The sequence below is a fragment of the Rutilus rutilus genome (genome assembly GCF_951802725.1).
Source record: "Rutilus rutilus genome assembly, chromosome: 10".
NCBI classification, from domain to species: Eukaryota; Metazoa; Chordata; class Actinopteri; order Cypriniformes; family Leuciscidae; genus Rutilus; species Rutilus rutilus.
Genome location: NC_140215.1, coordinates 13,710,705 through 13,737,161, shown reverse-complemented (window position 1 = coordinate 13,737,161; position 26,457 = coordinate 13,710,705). Strand labels below are relative to the sequence as shown.

At 38.7% G+C, this 26,457-nt stretch overlaps 1 protein-coding gene across 2 annotated transcripts; it reads right to left on the bottom strand.

The window, feature by feature from the left end:
* Positions 1-1,240: 1,240 nt before the first annotated feature.
* Positions 1,241-25,601, bottom strand: fhip1b (FHF complex subunit HOOK interacting protein 1B). Of its 2 annotated transcripts, none has more exons than XM_084421457.1 (13): positions 25,476-25,601; positions 13,416-13,877; positions 12,332-12,470; positions 11,963-12,243; positions 10,125-10,355; positions 8,438-8,683; positions 8,118-8,285; positions 7,908-7,987; positions 6,778-6,947; positions 5,356-6,654; positions 5,068-5,246; positions 4,413-4,575; positions 1,241-4,074 (listed from the first exon to the last, which is right to left on the bottom strand). In XM_084421457.1, exons 2-13 carry the CDS (start codon positions 13,542-13,544, stop codon positions 3,764-3,766), a joined length of 3,396 nt encoding a protein of 1,131 aa, XP_084277583.1. In that variant the 5' UTR covers positions 13,545-13,877; positions 25,476-25,601; the 3' UTR covers positions 1,241-3,763. The 2 variants fall into 2 exon arrangements, with proteins under 2 accessions (XP_084277583.1, XP_084277584.1); XM_084421458.1 differs by having other exon boundaries at positions 11,963-12,225; positions 25,476-25,599.
* Between the last annotated feature and the right edge of the window lie 856 nt (positions 25,602-26,457).

The following is a 26,457-nucleotide window of genomic DNA, read 5'->3' as shown; positions in this document are numbered from 1 at the left end:
TGATTCAGATGGTTTAATTCACACGTCTTTGTTAAGGAACCCATTTGAACCAGTTTATCCCTAGTGTTAATGAATACAATAACTATCATACATGTACTAAAGTGTAGCTACATAAGGTGGTAATTATTAATGCATGACTTCTTCCATGGCCATGGTAAGCATTTCAAGATATTGATTAGTTTATGCCTTCCTTTATTCAACATTACAATAGGTTGAATTGCAGGTAGTGCATTTACTTATAGTTTGAGGTAAGGTTTAACAAAAAAGTTTTGAAATAAGTCTTTTTGAAATACAGTAAAAAGTTTTCTGTTTTAATATATTTGAAAATGTAATTTATGATGGCAAATCTGAATTTCCAGCAGCCATTACTGCAGTCTTCACTGTCACACGACCCTTCAGAAATCATTCTAATATGCAAGAAACATCATGACTATCAAAGCTGAAAAACTGAGCTATGTATTTATTCGTTTAGTGAAAAATGCAATAGTCTTTTTTTATTATTGACCCCAAACTAACAAATCTAGTGGGCCAATTGGAAAGAATGTATGAAAAGTCAGACAAAAGAACATTTTTGTAAAAATGCATTGTTTTGCCATAAAAAATAACTTTATTCTCTTTATCCTGCACTTAAATCTTAAATGTACTGGCAATTTTTATTTTGTCACAGCATAAGAATTATGCAAAACAAAATAAATACCTGATAAACGCTGATTTAGCAAACTTGTAAGTATCTTTGAATATCTTTACAACAGTGATTTTGTGGCATGACCTTATGACTTATGAAAGACATGACCATGTCTTTCTTCCCTGTAGCAGCATCCTCTGTCTATGATCCAGTGAAGATGAGCAAGACTTCTATCAGAAGATGGGGAAGAGACAAAAATCTCAATAATGAGCATGGAGACTCAGAGTGAACTGGGTCATTGTTCTGACAATATGTAAGGTTTCATCAAATCTGCAGCTTAAAACCAGTCTATGCACCAACCAAAGTGAACTTACTCGAGCGTCATTTATTTTGAAACATTCATCTAAGAAAAAAATATTCTGCTGAAGTCCAAGCAACAGATCAGAGAAAGGCTAAAGTGTATATTCGGGAAATGTGATCATTCATATTTCACATACATTCTTGACCATTATGTCTAATGTATTTGCAATCAATCACATCTTATCAAACCATAAATAAAAACAAAGGATCTCATCTTTATAAACTCATGAGAAATAAAGACCAAGAAGCCAAAGGTATTGCCAGATAAAACATTTATAAATTAATAAAAACATTCCCTTTTAGTGTTTGTTTGTCTTTGAAGGTTGATTTAAATCTCCATTCAGTTCCACTTTCCTCCTCCATTTTAAATATAGAAAAATATTTTGACAACATTCATTATTTTGCATGAGTTTCCATACAGTCCAGTAGATTATTGAATAGATAAGTAAATTATTGAAGTGGGGTTCCAGATTGCAAATTTAGTTTGTTTGTCTGAAAAACTTTAACCATCTTCACTTACTCAGAAACAAAGAAACCAGTTTGCATAGATAACAAGCGACAGAAGTCCTTGTCAACACCAACGTTTCATTCAAACAAATGGACAGAATGAAAAAATAGGAAACCAATTACATAAAAAAAAATCAACTTGTGCAATGTATATTGATCAAACAAACACTTTCCAATAACAATCAATGAGCGCCTGATTTTTGTCAAAATTTCAAAATCATACACACTTGAATACATGTAGAAAAAGAAAAACATGCTATCTGCACCACATCCGGCATATAATTACATCCTCAAAACAATGGACGTTTCTTGTGCATTGGTATCTTACGACACACATTAATTGTATAGGCCTATTTGATTTCTAACTTAGAAACTGTGTTTAATTTCCACTGTCTCCATAGAGATAACTGAACACTAACATATATGTACCGTTTCATTCTTCAACCTCTTGCTCTTCATCTTCCTTTTTCATCTTTCTCACCCACACAGACAGAGCGTTTCAGGGATGTGAGCAAAAACTACTTTTTCTTGACACTAACTCTGCCTAACATTATCCTTAATTATGGAACTGACATGCTAAACATTTCAGATATCAACAAAAGCAGAGAATCATCACACTAATGTCCCACACAGACCTTCTGTGGACGGGTGAAGGGATGGGGGATAGATGCATTGACAACTCAGCAGCTAGAGGTAACCAGAAAAAAAAAGACTTTCAATAAACTGTCTGCTATCTATATAACTGATAGAAAAATATGCCTTGAATGATATTTGATTGAACCGAATCATCAAAACTAAGACAAGTGAAGCAGCAAGAATACCGCATGGAACGAAGTAGCCTAACTGAGGTAATGCGCATATGGCTTGTGCATGATAAAAGAGCTCTTGAATGGATGATTTCAGATCAGCAACACTTTTTCTAAGACACATATGGAACAAGGGGCAAAAACCATACTGTAAAAAACACACACACACACACACACACACACAGTTACTGTTAAAAACAAATGCACATGCATGTCCTTAACTTCCATTCTGAAAATTAAAGTGTCTAAAGTATTTTGGCAATAAACAAATTCAATCAAAAAGTCAAACGTCTTGTGGCGGTTTTTCCATTATGCACAATTTACGGCTGATTTCACTCATACTCCATAACACTAGCAAAATCAAGTAATGAACAGAAAGAAAGAAAAAACACTTGGTTTCAACACTAAGATGGCTTATGATTCACATAACTTGGCTCACTCCTTAAAGGGACAGGTAATTAAGCAATCTTCTCTTTGCTCATACCAGTCAAAAATTTAAGACATTAGCACCTCGTCAGACGCCAAAAGGGACGCTAACATCCAGGAGGAGATCTTTGTGGGCAGAAAAATCAGTGCCTTTCCAGAAACTGAAGATGATATGTAATGTCATGCTGGGTGAACGTACCATATGCATTTCCCAGAAACTGTCCTAGAAAATGAGCTGCTGCAACCGAGAATAAAAACTAAAACTTTAAAATGCAAACTGTCCATCAATGCTTAATTTTATTGGGACAGAGGCTAAGGAAATTAACCCTCTACCCCTTTTACAAGCTCTAACGTCACTCTAGCTGCTGGACAAAAAAAGATGTGTGCTAGAGATTGGAAGAACATGTTGGGAATTTTGTCAATTGTTGATTTTTCAGAGATGTCTCCGTAAAGAGGCAATTCCTCCTGCAATACTGAGGACATGTTGCCCAGCATGTGATTGGTAAACAGAATCTGACATCTCATCCTTTAAAAAAGACCAGATGATTATTTTCAACATATATTGGTGTGATCTTAGAGACCTATACTCTATAAAAGACTAAATAACCACCTGACATTGCTAAAATGTAAATGACACTTCTGCACCCATAAAAGTTTAAAAGAACCATGTGTAGTGAGTCTACATTAGCTAGTCTCTGAAGTGACATAGAAACGTCGGGAGTGCAAGTTTACGACCAAATTCCTCCAGCTTAAAGGATGCAAGTCTCTCTGAGTGTACAAAAATCATTATACACATAGATATTTTATATAGTCTATATACAAGATTTATATGCACAATTTCCTAAAGATTAATGGATAAATGGTCCTGTACAATTAAAAAAAAAAATTACATTATGAACATGAGATTATTAACAAGAGATGACCTCTCTTCACCTTTAAGAGCGATTGATTTTCCTGTCTCTTTGAGTGCATCATGTCCCATGAAAAAAAGACTTTTGAAAAAAGAGGTGGAAATTTGGAAACAAATTTTGGCCTGATGTTATTCCTCAGAGCCTTGACTGGGTGGGAAGGGTAGGGCTACGGCATGCTCCTGTGCAAGAGCTGCGAGCTCTTTGAGAAACTCGGAGAAAATGACAGCACAGTAGACTGCGTTTTTCACCCTTAGTGCCTCTGCCTGCTTCTCCAGGCCAGAAGCCCCACCGGCCGCGCCACCCCGAAACAAAGCACTGTGCAGGGACTGCCCTCCATCTCTCACGTGGGCCAAGGCCAACTGAGCTGCATGTCGAGCTCTCGTAGGACTGTTGGTGTGCCTCAAGATAAGATCGCCCAGAGATGGCTTTCGGCTTTTAACTGTTGGAGAGATAGATAGAAGAAATCAACAGGGTATCTACAGAGTTTAAAAATTTAATTTAAGACTTTATAACCTTTTTTTGAGACCTGCACAAATAAAATCAATATTGTATGTCCATACAGAACAAATACATACTCAAGACACGAAATATATACACGAAATACGGAAATACATACGAATTAGAGGTTGTTCAATATTGGATTTTGCTGATACAATAATAATGTGTTCAAAGAAAGATTATAGAAGGATAATTGTGCCTATATTAGTCAAATCTATATACTGTGACAGGTGGCCAGAGAGAAGCCACAAGAGTTTTCATTGCCTCTCATTCACCTACTTAAAGAGTCTGATCGACGGAGGTTGGGCACTCCCATGGGTGAGTCGGACCAGTCTAACTTTCCTCTCGCAACCAGAAAGCGGCGAGCCTTTCTTAACAGGACAGGGAAATCCTCGTGCGTTGCTGCAAATGCCTCAATGCGATTTTTTACTGATCCCAGCACCTGAGAAATAGAAAGTGAAAGTAAAACCAACATTTTGGATATTCCCTTTGATGCAATGGATTTACGTTTCAGTCAATCAAATTGGAAATGAATTGCTTACTCAAACTTCACCCCAGAACATTAAATAGATTAATATAATTTAATTCTAAAAGAAAGAAAAAAAAATGCCAGAGATAGCCAAGTCAAAATAAAACAAACAGTTTTTGAGCTGTCAAAACAAATAAAGATTTTCAGTCAACATAAAACAACAAGAATTCAAGAAAAGTGGAAAAAGTTCTGAAAAAAAATTTAAGAAGGGTTTTCTTTGGAATAATGTATTGTACACCAATAAAATGCTCCCAATAAAACCAGGATCATGAGACTAAATAAAATCTATTTTGTTTTGATCAGAAAATGTAGAAACCAATAAAAAGAGCAACTGAGAATGATTCAGTCATTGCATATTTCGTATCAAGCAGTCTGATAGAGTCATATTTGTTCTTTATGTATTACCTGTATAAGTGATTTAACGCTGGGCTGAAACACCATGTTGGTGTTGAGGAGGAAAGAGCGTAGGAGTGGCTGAGGGTAACAGGCCAGCTGGAACACAACGCCCGTCAGCAAAATGTTCACATATAGGGAGTTCTGCATCATACTCTCCAGTTTACTGAACAGGACTGTTATAAATGGACCTACACAGAGGGAGAAGCGGAACCAGTGACTTATGGTTAGCTCTTGCTGAACTTGGACAAGTAACATAAGCACTCAAATCTTTAATTTGGTCATCTCTACATCGAGAACCTGTGTACGGTTGAGCAAGAGGTTGTCCGAGGGGTCGTGCGGGGCTAAATACCCCAGTGGTAGAGCTGTCAGGCTTTGTTTCACTGGAGCGCTGCTCAGTCTCCACTGGAAGGCAGTCCTCATCTGTCAGGCTGGGAGCAGGAGCAGTGCGGGATTCCCGAGAGGACTCCTCTGAGCTGTGTGAAAGAACCCTCCTCTCTCTTACACGTTCCTCCAGCTCCCTCAGCTCCTGGTGGAAAGCCTCAATGCTGATTCCCTGGCCTTTCGAGTCACCAGACAATGGCTCTGATGGCGCCCGCTCCAGCAACTCCTCAATCAGACGCTCAACGGACTCTGGAGCCCTGCTGTCACGGGGCACTGTGGAGGTCTCTGTCAAGCCAAGAACAGGAGACAATCTTTGGCTCTCACTTTGCAGACACTCTTGTGCAGAGGAGGGCACGGAGGTTTGATGTTGCAGATGGGGCTTCAACTGCACCTGAGATGATTTCAGCGCCGATCCTACATGGAAATCTTTGAAGTCGACTGGGCCCATACCCATCGACCCATTCATTCCCGACTCAACCACACCGCTATTTACATCTGACTCCCTCTTCACTTTCTTAACCTCCATTCTCTCATCCACACTGTCTGTGAACTCCACCTGCCCCATCCCATTGTAAAGTGCTGGATGAGGTGCTGAATGAGGGTGTTGGGACACTGTTTCCACAGCACCTGTTATTTCTGTAGAGGCTGATGCAGAAGATTGTAGGGGTACAGTGCTGGGAAGAAGGCTGCGTTTCTTACTGCGGGGTGTCAGACTGATACAGTTCTTGCTGATGGTAACATCCCACTCTCCACTATCTCGATCTGAACTGCTCCACTCGGAACGAGCTGCAGCCACCACTGCTGCCCTCTGCTGAGCGGGGTCCATTACAGAGAAATGCTCTGGTACCATACTGAGGGAGGGGTTGGACGTAGGAGGGGGAGGTGGAGGAGGAACAGAGTTTGGAGAAGGATTTTCTCCATCATAAGGTGCCGACCAGTCTCGACAGCCCCAAGAGCAGAGCTCAATACCCCTCCGAGCATCACGCAGATACTCTAGGTAGCCAGTCTCTCCTTCTGAAATGTCTGGGAGTTGGTGCATGGGGCTGTCAGAAGAAAGAGGGGAAGAAACACTACCACGAGGAGAAGGGGGAGCATTCTCTGAGCCAGAAGAGTTGGCTTGGCCTCCTGAGCTTTGCTGTCGAATAAAGAGAGAAAGGCGGGAAGGAGTGCTGGGTCTGTGGTGAACTGGTGACTCTGAAGTAGGACTACCCAACACTATAGGCAAAAAACAGACAGAAAATACATGTTGTAGGTATGAACCTCAGCAATGTTTTTTTCAGAAGTCTAAAAGCACATCTATTGTGTCCGTAAATGTGCCTGACACATGCTTACTCTTACCCTTTCCCCAAAAGGCAGGTTCATCATCCCGCTCACTAGAGGGTGCTGAAGTGAATCGGCAGCATTCAGGTATGAGGGAAAGGAACTTGTCAGCTGATTTGCCATAGAGGTCTGTTTCTCTGACTGCCCTCCGCTGACTCAGCATTACATGTGTGCATGGCAACAGATACCTGGAAACACACAAGAAAAATCATAGCAGCTTTATCTTTTATACAAAATTATAATTATTTTAGTCTCTTTCCCTAAGTATGAGCAGTAGTGACACTTGCCTAATAAAACCACTAATAATGCACTATAATCCTTTCACATTTAAATCACTTATATATGATCTACAAAATCTTATTCAGTCTTGAATTCTGCAACGCTGTAGTACAGGTGGCACACCCTCATGCATCCTTATAGAGTTCTCAACGGGTCGGGTCGGCCCGACAAACCCGACGGGACCCGCGGGTTCGGGTCGAAAATATAATCAAATGACTCGGGTCGGGTCGGACCTCGGGCTTAATCTTTTCCAGTCAGTGAAAAAAACAAAACATTTATTAATCATCGCTGCTGTTCACCGTAAAGAAAGTCTGGCTGCTGCGTGCAAGCGCATCACAGAGAGGGGCGGGGGCAGACCTGACGCCGCTGCGTGCACGCCTTTAGCCTGGAGAAGAAGATGGAGTTGGTGAAAAGTAAACTTGCCTCAGGTGAATTCACCGTCGCTACTACAGCCTATTTATATATTTAAAGTTTATTGTTTCAGTTGTTTGTATTGTTAAAAGGCGTGAACATTAAAGGTTGATTTGAATTTCCGTCTGCTGGTCATGATAATACGTGTATGAGAAAAAAAAAATCCGACGCGGCGTCGGGCCGCGGGCCGGGTTCGGGCAGATAATTCATGTTGATGTGTCGGGTTACATCGGGTCCGGGCTTTAAAAGCCACGGGCCGGGTCGGGTCGGGTTGTTATTTTCAGGCCCGTTGAGAACTCTACATCCTTATGCTTACCAAGGATGCATTCAATTTGATCAGATTTTTTTACAGTATTTCAATTTGCAAGATGCAATGTCCAAGTCCATCTCTAAACACCCAAAGCTTATTTTGTAAGCTCTCTTGCTAAATGAGTCACACACCCAAGCACACAAAATACCTGAGAACAAGCTGGAGCATGAGGTCTTCACAGTTGAGACTGAGCAGTGTCTTAAACAGACTCAGAGAGACCATGCACAGCTTCAGAGAGAGAGGGAGGAAAATGTAATTTTAGTTACAATGCTCCATATTTCCATAACCAACAGCACTGACAAAACAGTGTCTTTTACATCTATACATGCACCCCATATACAGCGTGTGCTAAACTGACCCGTGAATTGCTGCTGATGCGTGTGAGTAGTGTATCAAGGATGGTGTCGTTGTCATGGCGATGCAACAGAATGAAGCGCAGGAAGGTCTTAAGGAGGGAAGTTTCTGTGATACTGCGTAAAAACAGGTCCAGATATGCCGTGCTTGCTATCATCTCATCCACCGACGACTGACAGAGGAACCATAAGAGACAGAGACAAAAGGAGAGAGAGAGGGAAACAAAATAAGAGAAAATAAATTCCATTCAAACCAATATTGTATAGTGAATGAATATGGAAACTGCCATCTATGCCAAACAGGGCCCAGTTCATTATGGTTCACCTTGTGCAGAGCGGGGCCCATGACTGGGACCAGGAAGCCGTTGTGGAGGTAGTCAAGGAGTTGGCAGCGCACAAGAGGGTGTGCCACCTGTACTACAGCGTTGCAGAATTCAAGACTGTTCATGAACAGCACTAGAGAGGAGACGCCCATCCAGTCCTCCCTCCGCAAGGCGTGCCAGTCGTCGCCCCGTACCTCAATCTTCCGTGGCAGGGATGAATATAGTGCACTCAGCCCGGTCGCTAGCACCTGGAATTTGGGGGGGAATTTGCCAACATTATTACATAAAGTTCACCAAGCAAGCTCTGCCTTTTAAACATCAGTTGGTGATGGCTTTAAAACCTGATTGGATGTGAAAACATTTGCACATCTGAAGCCATGCAGCAAATTAAGTCTGTAGATTTTGCAACAAACCTTTTTGACTAATAAACTGTACAAGTAAACTTATTAAGTTTACGGCTGCTTCACCTTGTGTAATAACAGCCCTTAACTGTGGTACAATCACTGTAACACACAGGAAGTTTTTTTATTGCTATACTACAACAAAGAGTGTGGTTCTTATTCCAAACTAGGGATGAGTCACGATTTTCGAAAATATTCAATAAGTTGATTTTATTATAGAATAATCGAATAGGTTGTGCGATTATTGTCTTTAAAAAAATGGGCTTGAAATGCCCATCCCTATTCCAAACACAGTTATTCTTTCTCAGACATCTTAACATGGAATAATGGTATGGTCAAACGTAAAAAATAAAATGGCTAAATTTCCTGTCCATTGTCAAGTGTAGCAATGATTCACTTCTCATACAGAATTCACTTACAAACCAAGAAGCTTTCTGTTTGTCAACGTGGCATATTCGCATGACCTTAAACCCTATGCAAATTTTCCGACTGCGTGGATTTCTATTGAAACGATTGGATTTCAAACATGAAAATTCGCTGAACATCAGTAAATGTGACCACACCTTAATGCTCAAATATGTTGAAGAACATCATTCATGTCAGGGCTGGTTTTATATCTGGAACTTGGCCCTGTCTTCTAGACCCACAAAACAGGCAATCAAAGAAACTGGCAGCAAGATCTAATGCATCTCTGGCATAAAAATAGCTATATGTGACATACAGTAGAAAAGAAAGTAAGAGAGAGAAATGTTAAGAGACTGAGGCACTGCAGTAGCACGGAGTCCTAGATGAGACCTCCAGTCGTATATGTGTTAAGTGGGTCACATGAAGGCTCATATATTATTCTCGTGAGGAAAGAGGACAGAGGGGAGGAAAGCAGCACATCCATCCACTGGACCAACACTGTAGTCAAACACTGTAATCACAGAGCAGAACTACAGATGACAAATGGCCTTTTTCATTCCACAGAAGCCAATAGAATGCAACCCAGAGAAAATTCTACAGGATTTTATGTCTCCACTGAAACAGCTTTAAAAGGCAAATATGAACTCAACAAGCGACATTCAAACTGCATGTCACAGACAAAAAAAAAGCACGATAACATGAACAGAATGGATATTCATAAAGACATGCTAACAGTGAGAAAAGAAAAGAACAGAAGGAATATACAAATTAAAGACTTCTCTGCCCTTTAATCATAAATAATCTAGGATACAAGCTCACTTTCAAAAACATGAACAGAAAAGATGAGGTAAGCACACACAACAACAAACACACTCATGCTTACTGGACAGAAGTAGGAGTTCTCAGCGATGTAGCGTGCAACAGCGTGGTTGCTGGCAGAGGTTGCCATGACGAGGAGTAGCGCGTCACGGGCCTGCTGCCCCAGAGAGCCGTCTCGATGGATAAATGGCACCAACAGTGAGAAGATCAGCAGGTTAGTGGGACCCTGCTGTACCGGCCCACACTTAAATAACAACTCCAAAATGGCAGTTTCTTTCACCATGGACACACATACCTGACACAAAAACAAATGATTTACAGTTATAAAACACATTAATATCTAATTATGCATGAAATTATTGTACATTACAGAATGTTTTTCCCATGCCGGTCTAATTTGGGCTCATATTTTGGCCCATTTAATTCCATCTGCTTTTGTTTCTGTGCTGATTATAGAGCTGCGTGATTCTGTTTTTTTTGTTGTTGTTTTTTTAAATAGAGATCACGATTCTGAACAGACAACTAAAAATAATGTGCGATTAACAAGAGGTTCTGACAAAATGTTAATTCCTACAGTCTATTTAAAAATGTTTGATTAATTTGAATGAATAACACAAAATAAAAAGTCGGTTTGAATTAATGATTCAATGACTCACTAAACGAATCAGCGTTTTTGAATGAATCTCTTGAATGAATGCATCAATGATTATTTAAATTTTTTTCAAAGTCAATTGTCACCTACTGGTGTAACAATGTAATTGATATAATCCTTAGTTGAAGCAGCATATGAAAAGACTGAAACGTATTTGTGATTCAAAAAGTGATGATAAAATTCAGTTTCAGGATACGACAAATAGATTTTGACAGAAGGGGTATAATTCATAAGTAGGCCTATTACAAGTGTCACAGAGAAAGTAAAGAGTTAAATCTATGGACAGAAACCAATTATTGCAAAAGAAAAAAAAGAATGCAACAATGTCCTTCAGATATCTCCAATCGTGTTTCTGTTTTGATGACTTATAGCTGAGAGGCAACACAAATTAAACATATTGTAAATTCCAATTGAAACATTATTGAAAGTGACAACACACTTAGGGCCGTCTTTCCAGAAATACCAATGGCTAGTTTTAGACATGCCCCTACTATACAAAACAAGGTAAAACATGGCTTGGTTCTTTAGTGGGTGATTTTATGTGTGGAGGGTGCAAGCATTGTCAATACATGGTAAAAACAAAAACTTTCACTGTTGTTTTTTTTCTGGAAAAGTTTATCCAATTTAATATTATGTAACTTACAGGTTGAAATGTGAATTTTTATATAGGTCAAACAAAAAGGAAATTAAGATTGAGGATCAAAGAGATACGGGTCAATTACAAGATTTAAAAAACCTGTAAATGAGGATCTATAAACTTATTTCAGTTCTTCTGTGAGAATCTACAGAAATAACAATACTGTGTGGTTGAAAAGACTGTTTGTGGTTTCATATCTATAATACAGGACAACTTCCAGTGTGTAAAAGTTTTAATAGACACAGGAGAATAGTTGTCATTTAGGAATAAGATTGTGTGTTTGAATCGAGATCGTGATCTTTTAACAATGAATCGTGCAGCTCTAGCTGATTGTAATCGCATGTCCTAATTTTGCAGAATGTTTGGTTGGTCCTTGAAAGACAAAGTTGTCAAAAAAAATGTATTGTAACCCACTCCCTACCACAGCCCAAAACTTAACAATAACCTAAATCATAAATTACATGGAATTGATAGGTTTCAGTGGTGTACAAGCCACTAACCCAGTTGTAAGCTCAACAATAAAATCTGATAGGCTGTCAAGGAATGTTGCGAAATTCTGCTAAATTAATTTCCATGTGATTCAAACAGGTGTCAGAATCTGCCTGTCAAACACCTGATTTAGCAGCAGTACGAGGCTGGACTCTAGGGCAGAAGGGCAGCCCAGCTGGGGATCCACACATGCTCCCAGCAGGCTTAGCAGCGGCTGCAGCACTGCACTGTGCAGGAGCAGTGGCTGATGTGACTGTCCGATCAGCATCTCAAACAGTTTCAACAGCTCTAGCTGGCTGTCCGGATCCAGACCATGGCGCACATGCCACTGTACCAACTCTTCCAGTATGTTCTCTGCCACCACCATCTCCAGAATAGGACCCATTGCTGCAGACATTCCACAATCTATTGTCACATAAAAAAAAAACTAATTTATATTATGGAAAACAGTAAAAATGTATGCTCCATCGAGCTCACAGGAGAGTGTTTTAACCTGGTGATTCAATGTCTCCCCCAGCTGGTCTCTCTTCAGCTAGCAGGCACAGCATCTGATCTGTGTGATTGCGAACTGCTGTGAGATCATCGGCACAACCACCCACTGAAGACTCTCTCCGTTTCAACACACCCGACACCTGACAGGGAGACAGGGAACAGTTCAATTCTATTTATGGTAAAGCCAAAGAGGAATAGGTGTCTATATTGATGTTAGGGCTGTGTTCGATACATCGATAAGACGATGTATCGTCACATACTGCTTGTTGATACAAGTATCGATACAACTGCTTCTGTATCAATTCCGTGCTTAATTTGAATACAAGAACAGCGTTTAAAACGGAGTATGAATGTGCTGAAATTAATTAATAGAATATAATTTATAGGTTAGAACAAAGTTTAATCTGGCCTACAGAGGAAAATAACTGGGGTTGCCTTGCCTGATATCATGAGATGTAATCACCCAATCAGAGCTTCACACTTGTGCAATAAGGAAATATCTACTGAGTGTTATTTTTCTCAACCTGGCAACCATGTGGATAAAAAAAAAAAAACTGCCTTTCTGAAAACACTGGTAAGCTAACAGTATTGCCATCTCCAGTTTGATATTCTATTCACATAAAAGTGTGATACATCAAGTCTTTGCACAATCTGTCTCATATTATAAAAAAAAAAATTCTGACTATTATGTCATATGTCAGGTTTTACAGGGTTAAATTAGTATTTAAAAGAAAAGATACAGGAAAAGTCAAGTCCCAAGATGTCCTGTTTTTTGATTATACATGTTGTTGAGTCCATAATGCTAAACAGAGCAAGACATACGTATGGTTTTGCAAACAAAGAAGCTAACTTTAAAAGGATCCCTCATTTGCATTTCTTAAAAAAAAAAAAAAAAGGTTTACGATGTATTAACCATACCAATAATTCTTAAACAATAATTTTTAACACCTCACTAAAATGTAAAATGTAAAAGGCATCCACTTATATGAATGGTGCAAAAATGTACATTTATATGACTGCAGTTGTACTAAGGATATTATTTGCACGATCAGTATGAGGGAAATTAAGCCTATGTGGTGTCTCACCTGTCTCCAGTGGTTCTCAAACACCATAAGGCAGGTCTCGGGGTCGGCAGTGCATGGGCTGGACGGGGCTGCATGTCGACCGGTCCGAGTGCCTGGACCCCTTGGATTTAAACGACTTAGCCAACTCATCTTAACTCACAGGCTGATCCAAATTCGATCAAGAGGTCAACAGGGAAAGAATAAAGGAGGAGCAAGGGAGAACCACAGAGAGGGAGAGAAAAGGGAAAAGGGGGAGGGGGGGGGGGGGTAAGGCGACTCACAAAAGGTGTCCAAAAACCAAGAAATGAAGAGTCCTGCTTGATGAAGTAAGAGGTAAAAGCATAGAGAGGACGGAATCCTGCTGATGTCTGCAGCAACAGTCACTGTACACCAGTGATCAGTGTGGCTTGTCTGCACTCCCTGTCATCCAGTTTGCAATCGGCACTATACTCCATACCGATACATAGACTCCTCCGCACACACCTGCAGGGACGGAGAGAGAGAGAGAGAGAGAGAGAGGTCAATGATGACACATTAACACCTGCAGGTAAAACACAAACAGTGCAGTCAGTCAGTGTAAAGGTCAGTTTCTGTGGGAGATCGAAAGGACAAGACGGAAGGGCACAGCACATACAAAACTCCAAACTGTAACTATTTTGATGATCAAATAACATGCATGTAAATATTATTAATATATACATTACTGTTCAAAACTTGGGTCTGTAAGAAGGATTTTTTTTTTTTTTTTGATAAATACATTTTTCAGCAAGGACACATTAAATTGATCAAGTAACAGAGACTGGAGTAAATGGATGCTGAAAATTCAGCTCTGCCCTCAGGAATAAACTACATTTTATACATCCTGTCTGCATGTACGTCTAAAGCAAAATTATGGTACAGTGTGGGAATATTAATTGAGTTATGCAGATGTTGCTTGGTAAAGTTCCTGGAGCAGCCAGTCAAGTAATTTAATACATATTCATGATTCAAGCATTCACCATAATAGGATTCATCATCTGATTAATGCACATGTAACGTCTGCCTTAAGTTAACAAGTTTGGCCTACTGGGTAAATTAAATATTCATGAAAAAAAGCATCACCTTAATAGGAATTACATATAAAAAAAATTATAAAAAAAAAATCAATCACCAATAAAGGACAAGTGAGCTTCAGAGTGATCCTACCAAAACATGTTAGCATAGCACCCAGAGTTAAAGAATTCATTCTTTAAAGGGACTATGTGTAGCTTTTTAGGTATTTTATTATCTAAAATCAATATTTTTATTAATAAATATGCCCTCAATGGTGTACAAACACCTATGCCAATGATCAGACTAATCCTCGTAAACGAAGAATTTATTATCTTTATATACATGGGACGGGTAGGTCCACGGAGGCTTCCATGTAGTTCCGCCATCTTGAAAAACTATAATAGCAGAGAGGGACAAAAAGTACTAGGCCAACGCGTTTCCACAACGCGTTTTCGTTCAGAACCAGCGTCACGTGACTGAAGCCAGCAGACGCGGAGGAGCAGAGCAGTGAGAGGCGCTTGTCACTGCCGCGGCAAGTTTAAAAGGATGCACTGCACGGTTATTTATACACCATTCATTCATACATATGCTGAGTCACAGGATGAGTCCTTGTCGTCGAAAAAGTCCAAAATAGACCGTAAAAGGAAACGTGACCGGAGATTACAAAAACAAGGGTTAATGTCGGGATAGCTAATGCAGGAGAAAGCTTTCAAAAGAGACCCTGAAGTTGCCTGCTTTCTTCTCGACCGGTAAGTCGATGTTACGGTCTTAATTACAAGCTTTTTTTTCATTGCTTGGTTGTGTACTATTATATAGACAGTAGGGCTGTTGGAACGAATTCCGAAATTCGAATATAATTCGAATATTAAAAAAATCAATACTATTCGAATGCTGAAGTTCCTATTCGAATATTGCTTTTTTATGTATAGATTTTTTTTAATGCAATCTTGCCTTTCTCGCCGCCTTGGCACACACATGTGAAAATTAAATGCTTTTGTTTCGTCTGATAAACAATAAAGTTTTTGAATCGTAACACAATTGTGCACGTTATCCACGCTGTATCATCATAACAACTGTCAAAAGTCGCGGAGAGGAATGTCTCCACGGTAACGGAGATCAACAATTTGATTCTCAGTCTACATTACAACGTGAAAACGGCGTCTTCAAATATATCCACTTTGGAGTGCGTTTTCATTAATAAAAACGCCGTGACATTGTGGACGGAAGGCCAAAACGGAGAGGAAAATATATGTTATTTTTTTTATGACAACTTACAACCTGACAAGCTAGGCGATCTGTCCGAGGAACCGCCGCTAAAACAGGCAAGAATTACTTATGTTCTGCCTCTCTCTCTCTCTCATCACGGGGCTCAACTGCTACAGCTGTCCGCCAAAAGGCAATAACAGACAAACTGACGGTTTATCTGTGAAGATATGAGACCGATCAACATCACGCATTGGCGATCCATAAGACTGTGTAATGTCGTAAATATTAATAATAGGATGAATTTGAGCATTTAATATTCGAATATTATTCGAATATTAAATAAAATAAGGAATGGAATTCGAATAGTATTATAGAGGAAGATTGACAGCCCTAATAGACAGTAGAACATTTATAGTTAAAAGTTAAACAGGCTCTTTGATGAATAGCAGCTATTGAGTAAAGTAACTTTAGAGAAGGCTCTGATGATGATGATATCTAACAATGCACGTACTTAAAAAAATATAACGAGTAAAGAAGGCATTACTACTAATTACCATAGTTAATGTTTTTCACAGTCAGTAATTCATACTGTAACATTCTTTTTTTCGTTGTTTCAAGTTTCAGTTTGTTTTAAATAACAAACCTGTTCACCCGAAGAAAACTCGAAGTGCTATTATAAGACATCCTGTCATAGCTTTTTAATACGTAACGGCTACCGTAGATGCAACGCGCATTTGAAAAAGTGAGGCGCTGGAGAGCATTATTCGTTTGAATGCAAAATACAGTTTCACCACTAGATGGGAGAAATTCCTACACACAGTCCCTTTAAAGTAGAAAGTGAAAGTTTCAGTCATAAATAAATGATTCAGTACACTAGCATCTCACCATTTCAGATTCTCAGTCTAATCATTATAGTGTCTTGTAAAACAACTTGACCCATAACACAACAGGCAGAGGCACTAAAACACTAAAATACTGCCAGTGTTAGCCTATGTTCATCTATCTATTTAGTTGGTTCTCTAGCATTTCTGAAAACTTACCTGCAGACAAAATCTATATCAGTAGGCTTCCTGTGATGTTACACACTCCCACAACTCTTTCTGTGGTCTTAACTAATGCAACAACACTTCCTGTGTTGTTATCAGTACCAGTGACACTTCATATTGACTTAGCATTCTTTTGAGATTACTTTAATTTCAGTACAAACAAGGTCAGCACAGGGGAGGGCAAATAAAACAGAAGCAGAATAAAACCCGGATCAAAGAGATACGGGTCAAACAATTTCAACACAAAATTCAAAAGCCCATTTTTAAGGAAGCTTGCTTTGCACTGAACACACACACTCCACCCTACCATTCATTAAAAACTTCCTTGACCGTGACAAGAAGTAAGGCTTCCTTCCCTGCGAGAAATCCCTCAACCCAAGAAAGACAGTTCACAATTCCAATAATATAATGCTATAGAGGCTGTCTCTTGAGGAAGGGCCACTGTACAAGGGAGGAACCAAGTGTCACAAACTCAGGGGGATACAAAGGCTTCTTGGTACTAGATTGGATACTATGAGTCACAGGCAATTTCAACTACAGCAGCGTCACATGTTCCAGACCAAGTCCAACAACATCTACTTACCACCAGTGCACAGTTTCTAGCCAGCAAAGAGGCGGTACGATAGCTTGGCAAAGATTTTCCTTTAATTAGTTTAGTGCACACAGTCCAGCTGACCACTTCCTATGATACTCTATCTCTCTCCCTCGTAGTTATTGCTCGAGATGGTCACTCGCTAGTAACGTCACAGCCAAATCATACTGTGCAGCAGCTGCAATGAATGTGTTATCGTCAACACGCATAATGACTGAATTGCTCCTCTGTAGGCATATGCAAAAGACAGTACCATGACATTTATTGTCTATAAAACATTGTCCAGTTTAGGATAAAGAGTTCCCTAGTAGTAGTAGGTTCTATAGTGTCTATCACGAAGCAGTTTCACAATCAGACATTTGAGGCTTCAGATACCATGTTAATAGCCTAAGATCAATATTAGCTGCCACACCAATGCAAAGACTAATTTGTGCACTTCATCCTGGTCTTAGTTTAGTGACATTGTCTTTTATCTGCTTCACAAATCCCAAGAATTTTTGGCAACACAAGAAGACTATCAGAAAACAAGTTCATCTGCAAGTTTCCACTATAAGATAAATCATTCTGTAATGTTTTTACAAATGCTATGCTGGCTACAACATTCCAGCATAACTCAACTAGTGGTGCTAATTCATAATAGGACTAGGGATGTCCACGAGTACTCGGACATGACAGCGAAGATCGATCATAAAAACGATGATGATGATGATGATGTACCTGATGTCTGATTGGTTAGCGTTAGGACAGAATGTAAATTCTTTGTGCTTTAGATGCCTGTGTTTCAGCTAGGGTTGTGCCGATAGACGATAGTATCGTGTATCGACGATAGTCAGAGATATCGCTGCTGGCAGATGCCTTTGACGATATCAATACGATAATTAGCTAGTTTTCCCATTAATGTTTTAAATCATTATTATTATTATGAAGCTAGTATTGTTATTAAATTAATTAAGAACTACAATTAATTTGCCTTGCCTAAATTCATAACGACATCACCACATAACCACAACTGCGACATCATCACCGACGCGCGTATGAGATCCATTCACAAATTGTCAAGAGTGCTTGTTTTAACAGACGCATTCTTATACAGAGCCAAGTCTGACCTTTATGGTCAAAAAATGATCACGATAAACCTTTTCATATCAGTCGATATCGATAATTATCACGATAAATGTCAAATCTTTCTTTCTTTCTTTCATGTTTAAAGGTAGATTTTTGCTCCTAAGGGAAAGTTGTAGAAAACAGACCTTTATTTGTGGTTTTAAACTACCCTTTATTGACAGAACATGATAAACACTTCACATTTTGAATTCTTTACACTTTTCCAGTCATTTTCCCTTAAAATAAATATCTTAACAGAAAAAATAATTTCTCGGTTTCTGCATGTTCAAACAGGTGATATTGTTTCAAATCATGAAACAGGTTTGTGTTGCCTGACTTTGATGACGCGTATCTTCAGCACAGTTTGTAGTGCGGGCTGCAATATTAATAATATTAGGTGTTTTGTCTCTTAGAAATGCACATTTGACAGTAGCTTGAGTTGGGATGCCGATGTAAATTTATGTTCATCAACAAAAACTAACATATGTAAGAATTGTAGCCTCATTTTTATATGGTAAAATTTAAATATTCTGACTGTTTGAGTTTTATTCAAATTAACCATTGGTCTTCCATAGTAGCACACATTTAGATCATGATAAAACCACACATCACATCACTACCATGGTAAAATGTTACTATATGGTTTGTGGTATTTGTATGAAAAACAGTAGCCTAATTACATTTAGTATAAATGCACAAACGCTACAGGTTAGCTTAAATCAACAAAACTACTTTTTTACTCCTTTAATACGTTTAATAGAGGTCTACATTAATAATATAATGAAATTCGATAAGAATATCCCACATTTCTGCCACAATACCATGTTAGTGTCACGTACAGTAAATCCATGGTAAATGATGGGCATTTGTAGATTGAAAAGCCTTAGTTCTGACTGTATCATTGCGCACAGTGTTTTTCCTGTTTGTCAGTTCTCCACTGAATTCACGCTTCTCACTGGATCTCACAGCGCTGTTTAGTGGTCATATAACCGAAGACGATCAGCAAGTAAATGCATCTGCTATAGTAAGCTTGCACTGCGCTGCCGTTTGAACTTTGAGTCGAGCAGATAATTGGTCCATGTTGCGCTGTTCAAATGAGTATCGCGGTTTCGTTACACTGTTGCCTAGGGGTGTGACGAGACGCTTACTCCACGAGACGAGACGAGACACGAGATTGGGTTCACGAGAACGGGTTCACGAGAACGAGACAAGACGAGATTTTTACACAATTTAAGAAATCCTCAATGATGAAATGTATGAATGGAAAATAGTCTTTTATTCAACTGTAAATCATAAAATGCAAAACAATTTAGGTGCATTTTGAAATCAACTTGTAATAAATGTTATTTTACTTCTATTTTAATTAATTCTATGCAGTAAAGGACATGCAAACACTGCAAAATGTTTTGCTATAAACTCTTGAAACTGGCTTCTCCCCTGTACGATTTCACATGAGAAATCAAACTCCTTTCCACAAATCTAACATAAAAAAATATATAACAGTATAAATAAAATAAATATATAAATAACAGAAATAACACTTTAAATGCAAACAGTAGCCTAAGTGTATTCATAATCAAAGTAGGCCTACTGCTCTCTCAAAACTACAAGTTCAAACAGAAACAATTTTTTTCTTCAAGCATGAAAAAGAGATAAATTAACTACACAGAATAGCCTAAGATATGGTGATGGTCATGTTCTTTTTCAAGATTATAAGCATGTCGACAATTTCTGGCAGCAGTTGAGACCTTTGGGCAGTAACTAGGGCTGCACGATATGTGGAAAAGCTGCGATGTGCCATAACATTGTTTATAGGCTAATATTGCGATGTCGATATGACTTGCGATAAATATTCAAATGTGAATGTTAGCTATACTGTTTCCATGTCTTAGTGCTTTAATAGGATCTTTGCGTGATAGGTCAAATGCTTATTAAGGACAACGGGCGTCGGGACGCAAGATTCGATCGTTTCATTTCGTATAGTGTCATAGTGGGCGACAACCTACGCGTCTGCGATGCTTCAGGACATCATGACAGAAAGACTAGCAGCATGTTTATTTTTTACGACGGGTTGAGTATGTGAGCGCGAGTGAGTGAGAGTGCGAGCAACAGTGTGTGTGTGAGTGAGTGTGTGTGTGTGTGCGCGCGCGCGCGCCAGTGAGCGAGTGTGTGTGTTCGTCTTGTCTGTCACTCTTTCGCCGTTTATTATTTCCGCAGGAAAACCAAAATGTTGCCACACAAATGATTTAAAAGTGGCAGGGGCATCTTCAATACTAATTTCACCCTCACGCTCCATCACGCTGACATCATTCACAACAACTCACGAGACAACTTTTCACCTCGACGAGAAATCTCGTCGCGTGGTCACACCCTTACTGTTGCCGCATAAACATTATATCGAACATTTATCGAACTCTTGTTATCGTTTTATAGAGGAATATTTGATCACGATAATTATCGCTATCGTTTAATCACCCAGCCCTACTTTTAAATTGTATATATCGGATTAATCTCATTTAGGTAGAGGTGTGCGATACTGACAAAAAAATCTCTATATTTTCTAGGATTTTCTCGATAACGATTATTAGACAATATTTTGCTGAGTGTGTTTATTGTGTTGGTACTTTGGCCGGTTTAGGACTGTCATGGACAGCCAACTCCTAAATATTTTGATATTCTTCATACTCTGTGTGGTGGTCAGTTCACAGCAGTGACAGAAATGATTTTTTGATTTTTACCTAATATGGCCATTTTTACCTTTATAAAGCCTTTTAAACCTAATTTTATGCATGCATCATCTTTAGTGTTAATTTCATAAATTGAATCAAATTCAATTATAAAAAATAAGACACAATAGAGCTGTTACAAATGAAATCAGTATATAAAAAAAATCATCTTTGCAATATTGAATATTGATATTTAAAATTATTTAAAACCAGAAAAGATACTTTAAATGTGAAATTGAAACCACCAGTAGGTGGCAGCAGGTCACTGTTGTTGAGTGAATTATTGAGATTCAACCGATTCATTCACGGGAAAAAAAGTATTTGACTATCTGAATCTATCCTAGTCAACTGATTCGTTTAAAAAGCTGATTCACTCAGTAAGGAAACACCGTCCTTTGTGTGGCTTTGTTTTGAACTATTTTCGTTGGCGAAATAGAGCAAAAACAGGCAATATGGTGTCTAAAATGTTAAGTCACTTAATATTAACTTGTTTATTAAACTTGTATAAAATCAATATCACATTTGTTATCATGCTGATATTTGGAAAAAAAAACTGCACTTGTGATATTTATTACTAAATGATATAAGACTAAATCATGCAGTGAAAGCATGCACTCTAAATGCGCACCCGCACTAGTCTAATCTACAAGACTACATCAAGTAGAGTATGCATGCACTCTCTGGGTGTGTGTGAGGGATAGGCTATACTCAATGTCAAATCGCACATCGTTAAAACAACAATTACGATATTATCGCAGACGATATATTTCGCACACACATATAGGATGCGATTTGTTGAGTTTATTACCAGCTAGCCAAGCGCTTCAGTTTATTGATGTTCATTAACTCTTCAGCATTAGCTCAAATGGCAATGCCCAACATTATTGTTATGATTGTATACTCATCTGTATAGTTTACATGCGAGTCAGAGGCATCTTTTTTCGGTTTTATGTCATCAGATTGGGATTGGCTTGTGAGATCGGCCAAATTTAGTGACTACCGATCGAGTCATAGAATGTGATTGTTGGGATGTGATTGCTGTTCAGCGGCCGATCGGAGCATCCCTAGTGTTCAATTTGATCTCTGCACATTTTTTCAACAGTACGCCTATGTTTTCATTAAAATTGTTTCTCGACGTGAAAAATGCACAGGGATGTCTAGAATCACTTAAAGTAGATGAAAACACAGTTAAGTGCAAGATACTGTACATAACATTATAATGAGAATATTTAGTTGCCCATGTTTCAGCATGTTGTTCTGGGAAGAGCGCATCCACAACAGGAATAGCACTTGCTGGCCAGCATGTAACTTAGTTCAAGTTAACTTGCATTTGCATCCTTTTGTGCAGATAAGTTGTAGGCTAATGTATGTTATGTTAATGCTGTGTATCAAGAATATCTGATTAATCTCATATGAGATGTGTCATACAGAAGTCAAAAATGCCCATCCCTAAATGGGACTAAACAGTGGAGATTATCTGAGCAGTCAAGAGAGTCAGTCAGCTCTGCTTGCTTACTGACTGCTTAATGCCCCAGGGAGAACAGTCAGCTCCTTGTGTTTCACTGTGATTTCTTTATCGACCCTGCAACCACAAACACCAAAGATTCACACTACTGGCGTATCAAGAATCAGATCTATGTCTTAAAACATTAACAAACAGCTGTGACTCACCAACAGTCGCAAAGTTTTGGGAAAATGCTTTTTAGAAGTAACTGTAAGAATCAATACATAATTGGTGAGGACAACTGTGCTGAACCTCAAACATTAAGGACACGTAGAAGAGACACCTGAATCATGTGCTTAAACATGATTCATAAGTCATTAATGCAAATGTACTGCTTACTCTTACTCAAACCAGGTAATAAAAAAAAAATAAAAAAAAAAATCTAAATTTCCCAAAGATAAAAATTTATTTGAAGTGAAATTGCGGCTTGCAAAATCCAAATGTGCACATGTTTTGAAGTTAATTACATTAAATACATTGCTTTGGAATAAAAGTTGCAGCATGTTTCAGATGATAAAGAACACAACTTATATTACAGAAAATACAGTATTTGTCTACACGATGCATGTTTAGGGATGCAAATTTGGTAGTAAATTATATTTTCATATAAAACACATTACAACACAACTCTGCCAAATTAACTGGAAAATAATTGGTATAGCAATGACTTTGCATGTTGACCTATATTGCTGTGCAAGACAAGGCTGTTTGAGAATTTGACAGCAGGAAAAAAAGGGGTGGAGAGAAAGAGAGAGAGAGATAGAGAATAAAATGAAAAGGGCTCTCTCTCTCTCTCTCTCTTTCTTATTTGCCCTGAGGTCAATGAATCACTAGCCAGGTGTCTGTCTCAACGGCTCACAGGTAAAGTCTTAATGGTAGGTTAGCAGATCAGGAGAAGGTAAAAGAGTGTAATGACTAGAATCACATAAGTGCACTCTTTTAGCTGAAGAGGTCATGTAACCTAATGGTTTAGATCTGTGCTGCTAACCACTAAATAAAAATAAAAGGGGTTAATAACATCACAGATCTTAAATCAAATGCAAGTTAACCTTGCACAAAAGGCACTGCCCCTAAATATCCTGTAATCCATCTCTGCTTAATATTAAACAAGGCTGTATTTTCCAAGATTAACATTACTCTCTAAAAGTAAGGCTATTCAAAAGAAAGGACATTTGAAACATTTCTTCACCACCAAATGTTTGTAGTTCCTTATGATTTAATTTTTAGGCCACACATTTACTTCTCTGTTGGCATGTTTCATATTTATGCCAATGGAGGTACCAAAATCTAATAAAAAGGAAAAAGTGAATTATTAAAAACTATAAAATGACTAACTGCATGGGAATCCATCTAGAGAAAGAACAAGAGCAAGTTTGTTTGCACTGCAGGTCACATTCATTCCTTGGGTTTTAATCATCAAGAGTTCAAAGTTCAGTCATTCTGACACATAAATGAGTTTAGGACTACTCTGGCATTTACTGAAGGGGAATGAACCTGAACACAATGGGTCAAAATGACTCCAGCAAGTGTATGTTTATGTATGTATCCGTGCATAAAAAAGACAGAGGAAGAAAATCTGAAGTACAACTTCACCAGAGCACAAAAAGTTGGTATGGATTTATGGCACAGAAATGTTGCTTTGGCAGCTAGCCTATATGGCATGCTATTGACTTTATGGAGCAAAAATATGATTAAATCAGAGATACTGTAATTAACTAAAACTAAAACCAATAAAATGAAATAAAACATTTTCACTACTTGACATAAAATAGACTGAAATCTGCAGCCCCTTCAAAATCTCAACTTCCACTCATAACCCTTTCATTATCTCCCATTACAAATGTAGAGCATATATTCAACCCATGAACCCTCAAAAAGCAAGTCTCATCAAAAAGCCAAGGACATATGTGCTGTCTACTTTTATATTTGATAAACACAGCAACATCATGCACTACAGCTCAACAGGCTTTTATATGAATGACACATGCCAAACAAACAAACAAACAAACAAACAAACAAACAAACAAAAAAAGACTCAAATGAGCAGCTTATATTGCTGCCACCCAATGCTGTTGCCATAATCATATTCATAAGAGATTGTTTTCAACCATACATCACATCTGTATTGCATACTACCATAAGCAGACTTTGACCACATGATTATAAATGTTTTTTGGACTGAAATTATGCACCAAAATACCTACTAGCTCCAACAGCCACGTTTTGAGTATTCACGTTACAGAACAACATAACAGTCATTTTAAAAGTCTGGGTTCATCACTTATTATGACAACATAAGCATTTGACCGGTTACACTGTAACTGTGCAGGTGAAAAGCCACTTACAGCACAGCAAACAACACCACAAAAGAATCGTTTTACTGGCTCATTCCAAGAAGATGACCTACAAATACCAAACCAGCTGTCAATTACATATTCAAGTTAATTTCAATGCAGCTCCCTCTTTCATACTTTCAAATATGAGTATGTCACATTCACAATACACATTCCCACGCAGTGATGTGTCATTTTAAACACACACACACACACACACACACACACACACAGGGCACTGAACGGTTAAGAACCGTTATACTATGTGATTAATGTCAAGAGGGATAACACAAAACATGCCTAATTTTCTCGCTTCCAAAATGATCGTGATTTATAGGGTGTATGCATATTTTCTTTCACTGGCAGTTCTAATTCTAGGCTCATCTGTAAGGAGTTTCACCGTTAACCGCACGGAGCTCGCAACGGGTCAGATTTGATTTGACGCCGTCCGTTGAGCTCGCGAGCGGGGCGGGAAACGAAAGGTGACGAGGCCACACAGTGCGATTCGACCAATAAAAAACGAGGGAAAAAAACTTACGCGAGCGAGTGCTGTTTTCCGCTTCGTCCTCCGCCGTAGCCTGGCTATCCTCAAACAGCGATTCTGAGATTTGTCAACCTCTCCCTTCGTCCCGCAGCCATCTTTCTCCTCAGATTCCACGGACACACCCACGCGCACGGGACGCCGTGACGTTACATCGGAGGGAGGCGGCCATGGCGAGAAGTGTGTTGTTTTGCTCGGAGCGCCACCGCAGGCGAAAATGGTGAACTGATTAAGTGGATTATGAATATTAATTATATCACATCGCGTTGCGTTGGTTTGAACCATACTGTCTACTTTGAACCCCTTTTTGGTAACCTTCATGTAGCGGCCAAACACGGCACGTGACGTAATTAATATTGATGCGTTGTGCCATGATAAAATTCATCCGACCACTACTGTGCTGAAAAACACAACTTTGATATAAATGCTGCCATCAGGTGGTAATAGATAGATACTTGAAAATTTATTTTGGAAGTAGCCTATTAAAGTTCCCCTTTCATCTGTTACCCTATTTCTCCCCCAAGACAATTGTAACTGCGAAATGGCAACACTAGCCAAATAAAATGAAATCTATGTGTGTCTGTGAAATTGAGACACTAAAAGTTTAGTTCTAAAGTTATTCCAAATGTGCAGATATAATTTTGTATAATTAGTCATTATAAAAAATGTTAGTCATTATTTTAAGTCCAAGATAGATACTTGATATATTATTTTGAAAGTAGCCTATATTTTCCATTCAGTTACATTCTGTTCCTCTCCATAGAGTTTTTTTTTTTTTTTTTTTTTTGAAATCTGATTGGTTCAGGCAGATTGCGGAGCCAGGAGGAAACTGCTTACCTGGTTCCTCTGGAGAAATGTTGTCATGGCAATGAGCATCACATAGTACCTGTGTTATATGGGTGGGGTTGCTTGTTGTTGTGACAGCTATGTGTTCAAACAATGGTTGTTATAAACTCACTTACCTTCATATTCTTTTGTA